General features: G+C 55.1%; 1 protein-coding gene across 2 annotated transcripts; it reads left to right on the plus strand.

Moving 5' to 3' along the window:
* Window positions 1-451: 451 nt before the first annotated feature.
* On the plus strand, window positions 452-8700 carry LOC111149384 (metastasis associated 1 family member 2). Of its 2 annotated transcripts, none has more exons than XM_022506401.1 (18): window positions 452-756; window positions 1518-1585; window positions 2011-2104; window positions 3678-3795; window positions 3921-3984; window positions 4164-4281; window positions 4576-4678; window positions 4861-4960; window positions 5101-5289; window positions 5392-5466; window positions 5592-5650; window positions 5839-5936; window positions 6058-6197; window positions 6479-6707; window positions 6911-7000; window positions 7271-7389; window positions 7499-7647; window positions 7867-8700. In XM_022506401.1, exons 1-18 carry the CDS (start codon window positions 729-731, stop codon window positions 8030-8032), a joined length of 2007 nt encoding a protein of 668 aa, XP_022362109.1. In that variant the 5' UTR covers window positions 452-728; the 3' UTR covers window positions 8033-8700. The 2 variants fall into 2 exon arrangements, with proteins under 2 accessions (XP_022362109.1, XP_022362110.1); XM_022506402.1 differs by lacking the exon at window positions 452-756 and adding an exon at window positions 795-1176.
* The last annotated feature ends 602 nt before the right edge of the window (window positions 8701-9302 follow it).

Genomic DNA, 9302 nt, shown 5'->3' on the forward strand with positions numbered 1-9302 from the left:
AGAGGAGTTTGGAAAGGGTAGGGGAGCGTAGGCCACTCATGCAAATAACAGGCAAAGCCGCTTGCAAATAACCCAGCGGAGCGCAAACGCGCGCGAGTCCTTCGGGACGGCAGGCGGAGCAGCAGGCGGAGCAGCGGGGCTCGGGCGAGGAGAGAGTTAAACCCAACTCTTCTCCCGCCCTCGGAGGAGGGGCCGAGTTGCAACGGAAATAACCGAGCGCCGGGCCGCGGTTGGCCGGAGGGAGCCGAATCTCTTCCGGAAGTAGCCGAGCTCTGGGGTCTCGCTCTCCGACCTGAGCCGAGCGCCGGGCCTTGTTCTCCGGATCGGCCGAAGGTGTTCCGGAAGGAGGCGAACCCCGAGGCGGGCAGGGCAAGCCTTCCCGGCGGCCGGCAGAGCCCTACGTCTGGTGGGGCTTGGCGAGGGCGGCGGGGGGGCGGGGGAGCCGGAGCCTGGCTCCGGTCCGGCGGGAGCCGAGCTCGTTCCGGAAGAGGCCGAGCGGACCGGCGCTGGCCTCGGCGTCCCGGGCGTGAGGCGGTAGCGGCGGCGGCGACAGCGCGGGCCGGGATGAACCGCGACGGCTGAGGCAGCGGAGGTGCCGGCTGCGCGGGCCCGACCGAGACTTCCGCGAAGCGCCAGCCCCGCGCTCGGGGCTTCGCCTCGAGCCGAGCCTTGCCCCCGCGAGCCTCCCGGACCCCTTTGTGCGGCCGGAGGCGGCGGCGGGAACGGCCATGGCGGCCAACATGTACCGGGTGGGGGGTGAGTACCGGGCGCAGGGGCTGCGGGGCCCGCGGCGGGAGAGGTCGGGGTCCGGGGCCGGAGAGGCTCGGCACCCGGCAGCGCGGGGAGCCGCACCTGGGGCGGCGTGGTCCCGAGCGCGGACCGGAACCGGAACCGGAACCGGGAACACCGGGAGCGAGGGTGCGGGGCCGGCAACGCGCGGCGGGGCGCCGCGGCTCCCGGAGAGGCTGCGGGCAGCCCCGACGGCACTCTCAGGCTCGCGTCGGGGGCCCCTGGGTCGGGGAGTGGGGCCTGGGAAAGTGATTCCGAAGGAACTGACAGGGCACGCAGGGGGCGCGGGGGGGCCGAGGCGACCGCTCTGCCACCTGAGCGGGAACCGACGGGAGGTTTCCTCCTCCCCGCCCCCCCGGTCGTTATTGTGCGCCTGGGATCTAAAAGGTGCGGACCCTGCGCTAGAGTCAGTAACAATTGCTCTCTTGGCCGAGACTGGGGTGCAACTCCACCGTTGAGTTGTGGGGACTGCGGGGGGGGGCCCTGCTTCTCGTCTCTTAAGGCTCACTTTTGAGTGAAGGATTTGATAAAAGAACTAGGTGGTCACGGGTGGTGGTGGGGGAACCCCTTGTTTTCTGGTAGTCTCTCCACTTCCACATTTCAGGCTCCTCGCTACCTGGACCCTTATCCTTTGGTCCTCTCAGGCCTACTTTTTCGCCTACCCTGGTGCTCAGTCTTTCCCATCTCCTCCTCTGATCTTCCCGATGCTTCCCCACCTCCTCCTACAGATTACGTCTATTTTGAAAATTCTTCTAGCAATCCTTACCTGGTTAGACGGATTGAGGAGCTCAACAAGGTGAGTGGAGCAGAGCCCCACCTCTGTCCTGTCCTGCCTCCCCATCCCCCCTTGGGGGGGGTCTTTTTCTTCTGAGGTCACTAACTTCATGTGGAAGCCAAGGGGGTGGGGGCGGGGAACCAACGCGATCCTAAGTGCCCATTCATATTCATTCATTCATTCATTGGATGTATTCAGGAAAGGTTTAGAGAGTTGGGTGGGAACGTAACTATTCTATCTCTGGGGGGTCTAAGGAGAGGGAAAGTGTGGGGGAAAAAAAGTTCAGAAGTCTGTCCATAAGCATAAGTCTCTTTATTCATAATTTTTCGGGTCTTTCTATTTACACCTCTTAGAACCTTATTCACGGTGGTTAGTTTCTTCTTTATGAGTCTGCACTTTAAAATGACCAATTTTAACTGCCATTTTTTTTTTTTTTATCCCCTTAGACTGCAAACGGAAACGTGGAGGCAAAGGTTGTGTGCCTTTTCCGGCGAAGGGACATTTCTAGTAGCCTCAACAGCCTGGCGGATAGCAATGCCAGTGAGTGTCTGTGCACCCTCACCTCACCCTAACCCCCCCCCCATGATCTGAGGCCCAGGCATGTCCCTGCAGGTGTTTCCCCTGGTAGCATGCCCAAAAGCAGGGGTGTGAGTTTGGGGGTGGGAAATGCCTGGTCTGCGGAGGGAGGCCTGTTTTTACACGTTGGGGTTGGAAGCAGGGTGGAGAGACCATGATAAGGAAAGCCAGAAAATGGCTTGTGTGTGACTGTGTATCTGAATGATGGGTGTAAAAGTGATGATAGTATTTAAATAGGGGATGGGGAAGGGGTTTAGAGAAGCAGGACCCTTGGGGGACAGTTTTGGGTACATTGGGACAGTGAGTGCTGATTGTAAAGGTCAAGGTTGAAGAGGAAGAGCTTGTACTTAGAAGCCTGCGTAATAGGGAAACAGCCTAATTTTGTGATCACGAGGTAGTGAGAATACATTGAAGGGAGAGAATAGGAAGCTAGGAAAGTTTTCTTGCCCTTTTTCCTCAGCTGTTCTGTCTTCTCACCACTCCATTTTACATCTTTGCCTTTTGCCTTATTTTCCCCTCTCTTTATGCTTTCATCTTCCTTTAAAAAACATATTTCCTTCTGTTTTCTTTAGTTTCTTTTTTTCTTTCCTTGTTTGGTTTTCTTTCTTTCTTCCTCGTGTTCCTCCTTCTGAAATTATTTTCCTTATTTCAGGCAGCTTTGGGCATGAAGGGGTTAAGGAGGAGCTAGGCCTACCAAGTTCTCTGGCCCTCTGGGGTTTACAGCCCCATCTGGCAGGGGCTGACCTTGGCCTTGTCCAATCAGAGGGGGTGGGGGGGTGTGGTCCCCCCTTGCCTTAGCACAGGGGTTTCCGGAGCACACAGGCGAGGGGTGGAGCCTGCTGCACACCCCCCCCCTTCTCCCTGAGGTTGGGAACAATGCACCAATGAGCCTGGGCCTGTGGCTGTCCTGCCCCCTCCTGGTTTGGTTGGCCCCCAGCCAAGTTAACCCTTTCCACCAAGGTTTCAGGGCAGAGTTGCAGTGCCTGGGGAAGAAGGTGTTGGCCCTGGCTTGAGAGGTACTGGCCTTGGAAGCCCCACAAACTTATCATTAGCCAAGTGGACAGTGAAGGGTAGTTAGGGTTGCATGATGTTTAAGAGGAAAGACGGCCCTGAAATCTGAAAAGAACTGGTAAGCACAACCTTGTGTGATGATTTTTCACCTTGTTGGGTTTCTGGACCTCAGGCTGGTTTAGCAAGAGAGACAAGTGTGATATTCTTGTCGGGCCTCGTGTGGGCAGATTTGTGCTTTCTGAGTGGCTTCTGAGCATTGGCGCCTGGGTTTGGGATGGGTTTCTGTGGCATTCTATGCACTCTCAGCAGCTCTTCCCAAAACGTTAGCGATGGGGAGTTGGAGCGCTGTGATGGGGAAGAGGGCTAAGTGGGAAAGCTGGTGGACTAAAGCTGTGAGAGGCAGGTGCCTGGGGAATGCGGAGAAACCAGCTGGTAAATAGAAGGTGTTTTCCCTGGGTTAGAGTTTCCAGGGTGGCTTCTTTCTGAATTAGTTTCTGACTTGGCTTCTTCCTCCTTCGTCTCCCAGGGGAGTTTGAGGAAGAATCAAAGCAGCCAGGGGTATCAGAGCAGCAGCGACATCAGCTGAAGCACCGGGAGCTTTTTCTTTCTCGGCAGTTTGAATCGTTACCAGCCACACACATACGGTACGGGATGATCCGGGCCACTGTGGTCTGCGTGCACTTGTTCAGAAGATGGGGGGGATGTATTGGAGATGCTGTGGAGAGGGAACGAGGAGCTCACCCAGGTTTTTCGGACCTCTTTTCTGTAGGGGGAAATGCAGTGTGACCCTCTTGAATGAGACGGACATCTTGAGCCAATACCTGGAAAAGGAGGTGAGAAAGAGGTGCTGGGAGAAGGAGGAGGGGGTGGGTATGCCCAACGAGGCCAGAGGAAAGTAGAACTGTGACGGGGTATAGGTTGACAGACTGCCTGTTTTGGGAACTCTGGGTCTTCCGCACTGCCCTCTGCCTCTGAGGACTGCCGCCTGCTAACCTTTTCTTCCCATCTCCAGGACTGCTTTTTTTACTCACTGGTGTTTGATCCTGTGCAGAAGACACTTCTAGCTGATCAGGGGGAGATCAGAGTTGGTTGCAAATACCAAGCTGAGATCCCAGATCGCCTGGCAGAGGGTAAGCAACAGGACAGACCATACGGCTGCTGGGTCACGGAACACAGTAGTGTCTGTGAATGGTGTGCCGTGGAGTTGTTTGCTGCGCTGTCTTCATGACTCTCTGCTGCCACCCTGATGGGATGGGACTCTGGGAACCTGAGAGGGGCAGTTGGGCACAGTTGGGAGGAGAAGTTTGAGAGTTGAGAGGGCTGACAGAATCCGAGTGGGAGACAAGGAGGAACAAGGTGCTGTTGTGTCAAGACACTTACCCTCCTTTCCCTGTCCCTGATGTTGCCATCACCCTGTTCCCCAGGGGAATCCGATAATCGGAACCAACAGAAGATGGAGATGAAGGTCTGGGACCCAGACAACCCTCTCACAGACCGGCAGATTGATCAGTTTCTCGTGGTGGCCCGGTGAGGGGTGGGTGGATGGGGAAGATGGGCTGGGGGCGGTGTGGACATCTTGCATCGAATTCTCAGAGGTGGGCTTGATTTTTTTTTTTTTTCTTGGCATGGGTGTTTTCCTTATTTGGCTTGGTTCCTCAGCCCACTCATGCCGCCTTCTTTCCCTCTTAACTTCTCAATCTCTCCCTCAGAGCTGTGGGCACCTTTGCAAGAGCCTTGGATTGCAGCAGCTCCATTCGGCAGCCAAGCCTGCACATGAGCGCGGCCGCTGCCTCCCGAGATATCACGCTGGTGAGCAGATGCGGCTGTGCAGTCAGACATTCTGGGCTCCGTGGGGACCTGCAGAGCCCTGGGACAGGAGAGGAAGGGTCTCCGAGGGCATGGTGCAGAGGGGCTTGGGTCATCAGCGTTGTTTCCTACCTTCCCTGTAGTTCCATGCGATGGATACGTTGCAGAGGAATGGCTATGACTTGGCTAAAGCCATGTCTACCCTGGTGCCCCAGGGGGGCCCGGTGCTGTGTCGGGATGAGATGGAGGAGTGGTCTGCCTCCGAGGCCATGTTGTTTGAGGAGGCCCTGGAGAAGTACGGGAAGGATTTCAATGATATTCGCCAGGACTTCGTAAGTGGATGGGGCTGGGTGGAGAGGTGGAAGAGATGACAGGTGAGGGAACCAGGACCTGGGGCCAGATGCCAGCTCTGCTTCTTTCCTCTGTCTCCTTAGCTGCCTTGGAAGTCACTCGCCAGTATAGTCCAGTTTTATTACATGTGGAAAACCACAGACCGCTATATTCAGCAGGTACGGGCTGGGCTGGGAAGGCTGGACCAGGGGCCTCCTGCTCACCTCTGCCTTTGGGAGTTGATGACATCCTCCTGCAGAGATGCTCTGATCCGCCTCTTCCTTTCTTTTTTCCCTTCCTGCAGAAAAGATTGAAAGCTGCTGAAGCAGACAGCAAACTAAAACAAGTCTATATCCCTACCTAGTAAGTGTGGTAGGTGGGGGAGGCTGGTGCATTCTTTTTCTTTCTTTCTCCTCCAGCTCATGCTTTTCTCAGAGATTGGCGGTGGGCGGGAGTCAGGGTCAAAGAGTCAAATGATGATAGACACGAGGTGGAAATGGGATTCTCTTCTTTGACCAGTTCCTGGTTTCTCCCCACACTGTTCCCATTAGTACTAAGCCAAATCCTAACCAGATCATCTCTGTGGGCTCGAAACCCGGCATGAATGGGGCTGGATTCCAGAAGGGCCTGACTTGCGAGAGCTGCCACAGTGAGTTCCAGGGAAGGATAGGGATGTTGGGGGTGGGTAAGGTCTTCTCTGGCCCAAGGACCTGAGGGGCTCAGGTGACATATTCTTCCCAAACTCCCCCCTTCTCTCCATGCTCCTGCAGCCACACAGTCTGCCCAGTGGTACGCCTGGGGCCCACCCAACATGCAGTGCCGGCTCTGTGCTTCCTGTTGGATCTACTGGAAGAAGTATGGGGGGCTGAAGACCCCGACCCAGCTTGAGGGAGCTGCTCGGGGCACAACAGTAAGGACTGATGGGGAGCAGGCCGGGGAGAGCAGTTAAGCATATTGATGGGAGCTTTAGGTGAAAGCCAGAACACCCAACCCCTTAAATGGTGATGGTTTGGTGATGGTTTGATGTGCATGTGAGTGGGGAGGGGGTGCTCGATGGTGGTTGGAGAGACGGGGAGGTCGGGATGGCAGTAAAGAGATCAGGCAGGAATAAATTGCTTTTTATGGAGAATGGAAGAAAGAAGAGCCCCAGTGTCCATCTGGGCTCTCCTTTTTCCCATGTCTTTCTTCCAGGAGCCACACTCGAGGGGTCATTTGTCTAGACCTGAAGCCCAGAGTCTCTCTCCCTATACGACCAGCGCCAACCGGGCCAAGCTGCTGGCTAAGAACAGGCAAACATTCCTGCTCCAGACCACAAAGCTGACCCGTCTGGCCAGACGCATGTGCAGGGACCTGTTACAGCCGAGGAGGGCTGCCCGACGACCCTATGCCCCTATCAATGCCAATGCCATCAAGGCGGAGTGTAAGGGCAGGAGTGGTGGGGCTAGTGGCAGGTCGGGATGCTCTGGCCAGAAAGCAGAGCGCAGACCAGTGTTTCTCTGGAGGTCTAATGACAGCAGGGATGGCAGGCCACAGTGCTTGGGAAGGCGAGTAGATGTGGCTCCTGGCCATAGGAGAGGCCTGAATAGCGAAGCCCCTTCAAGAATTTTCTTCTTTGTTCTCTAGGCTCCATTCGACTTCCTAAGGCTGCGAAGACTCCATTGAAGATTCATCCTCTGGTGCGGCTGCCGCTGGCAACCATCGTCAAAGATTTGGGTAGGGGACGGAACTGGTCAGGTGGTGTCAGGTTCTCTGTCATCCTTTCACCGTCAAAGTCCAACGAGATTTAGTCTAACAGCCTGTGCTTTTGTTCATTAATAACAGTTCTCATAAGCTACCCGTAATGAATGATAAGATCACACTCATGTGCTAATTGCTTGCCAGACCCCTCTCCCCATCACTGCTTTTGGGGATGCCCGGGGAAACTACATAGAGAAGAGAAAGCATGAAAGTTCTCTAAGTTTTCTCTTATGTTTTCCTTGGTAGTGGCCCAGGCGCCTCTGAAACCAAAAACACCTCGGGGTACCAAGACGCCGATCAATAGAAACCAGCTGACCCAGAACCGGGGTCTGGGGGGCATTATGGTGAAACGGGCCTATGAAACTGTGAGTTGACAGCTGGAGTGAGCCAGACTGATTGGGTGGGCTTTTATTTCTGATTGGAATCTGTGAGTCCTCTCTCATTGTGCTATCCCCCCACCCCCCCACTTTCCAGATGGCAGGAGCGGGGGTCCCCTTCTCTGCCAATGGAAGGCCTTTGGCCTCAGGGATTCGCTCCAGCTCACAGCCAGCAGCCAAGCGTCAAAAACTAAACCCAGCTGATGCCCCCAATCCGGTGGTGTTTGTGGCCACAAAGGATACCAGGTAGGGAGGCCACCATGGGAGGGGCTGAGAGGTTGACAGCCCAGATTGGTGGGTAAGGATAATACCAGTTCTGAGTGAGACCAGCTCCAGGAGGACTGGGTGCGGGATGGGGATGTCAGGAAAGAATGGGCCAGAAGGCAGAACTGGAGTATGAAATCTGGGGTTTCACCTCAAGAGTCTTATTAGCCTTTTTCATTCCACTCTTCTTTTCCTGGCCAGGGCCCTGCGGAAGGCTCTGACCCATCTGGAAATGCGGCGAGCTGCCCGCCGGCCCAACTTGCCCCTGAAGGTGAAGCCACCACTGATTGCAGTGCGGCCCCCAGTCCCACTGTCTGCACCCTCACATCCTGCCAGCACCAACGAGCCCATTGTCCTGGAGGATTGAGCGTCTGTGGGGGAAGGGAGGTGGGCTGAAAGCTAGAGGGTGGGTGCCCAGGGCATCCAACCTCCCTTCCTTCTAGTATCAAAGGGAATGAGGAGTGAGTGAGGGAGGGAGCAAGTGAGTGTGTGTCCTTGGAGGGGTTGGGCGCCCTCTGGTGTTACCACTTGGAGGCTTGTCCCTTTCCCACGCTTCTCCACACCTGGTGGTGGAAGGCACACTGCAGGAACTTGACCCATTGTGGGAACCTAGCCTGTTTTGGGGGGTAGGACCCACAGTTGTCTTGGACAGTTTTGGGGGGAGGGTTTTTTAATTTTTTAAAAATTTTGCCTCCCTTTGTGAAAGGGGATGGGGGAGGGGGAAGAGTAAATGGATAGGAGGTGGTGGTTGGGGGAGGGGGACGTGCACTGCCATGACTGCCATGTCTATCTTTTTTTTCTAATGGGGGTTTTTCTTCCTGTCCGGTGTCCGGACTTTCCTAATTGGAGTTTGAGGCCCCTAAGCCTAAGCTGGCATCAACCCCAGCCCATGCTCTCTCTTTTCCTTCCCTCCCTGTGCCCCCTCCGCCTTTTGTACGCCAATTCTCAGAAATAAAGATCTTTTGTCCGTTTTTTTAACCTCGGATTCTGTAATTGGTTCTTTAGTAACAAATAAAAAGCTGTTTTCTTCAGCTTCTCCTGGCTCAGCTGTTCTCTGCTGTGGGGGGTGGGGAGGGGAGAGGGCGGTGTCTGCAATTGGGAAAATAAAGGACAACGGATCATGAAGGAGGTACAGATGGGACTTCCCAAGAACAGCTTTAGGAGACAGGCAGCCTGTTCCAGCTAGCTTTTTCCTGTGACTCAAACTGCTTCCCAGATCCCTGTGGTGCTGGAACCCAAGCTCCTCTTGATACACAGAGATTTGTTCAGAGCAGCTGGAATGAGAGGACTTTGGATGGTTGGTGGCTTCCACAGGAAGGGAAGTGTGAAGGTGCTTTTCTTTCTACTTCCCAACACTTACTCATCTCAGAAAATTCTGGGAGTTGCTAGAGACCAGGGCAAGATGCAGCCTATCTTGGGGGGGGTACTGCAGTCTCTTACCACCCAGCTCTGTGGTGTATTTGCACAGATTGCTGCTCAAGGATTCCCGAGACCAGCCTCAGCACCTGCCTTGATAGTGGGGCCCACTCTAGAACCGTCTCCTGCTTTCTTGGTTTTGGGAAACAGAAGCCTGAGCAGGTAATGTAATGTAATGTAGGTGAAGTTAAACTTACTCTGTGTTCCTTCTGCACTTCCTT

Source organism: Enhydra lutris, unplaced genomic scaffold, assembly GCF_002288905.1.
Source record: "Enhydra lutris kenyoni isolate GAN:26980312 unplaced genomic scaffold, ASM228890v2 scaffoldscaffold22, whole genome shotgun sequence".
In the NCBI taxonomy this organism is placed as follows: Eukaryota; Metazoa; Chordata; class Mammalia; order Carnivora; family Mustelidae; genus Enhydra; species Enhydra lutris.

Coding starts and splice junctions, on each gene's coding strand:
- LOC111149384 (XM_022506401.1), top strand. CDS start 729: ATGGCGGCCAACATGTACCGGGTGGGGG. Junction 4,679..4,860: donor CAGTTTCTCGTGGTGGCCCG/GTGAGGGGTGGG, acceptor TCTCTCCCTCAG/AGCTGTGGGCACCTTTGCAA. Junction 5,290..5,391: donor ATGATATTCGCCAGGACTTC/GTAAGTGGATGG, acceptor CTGTCTCCTTAG/CTGCCTTGGAAGTCACTCGC.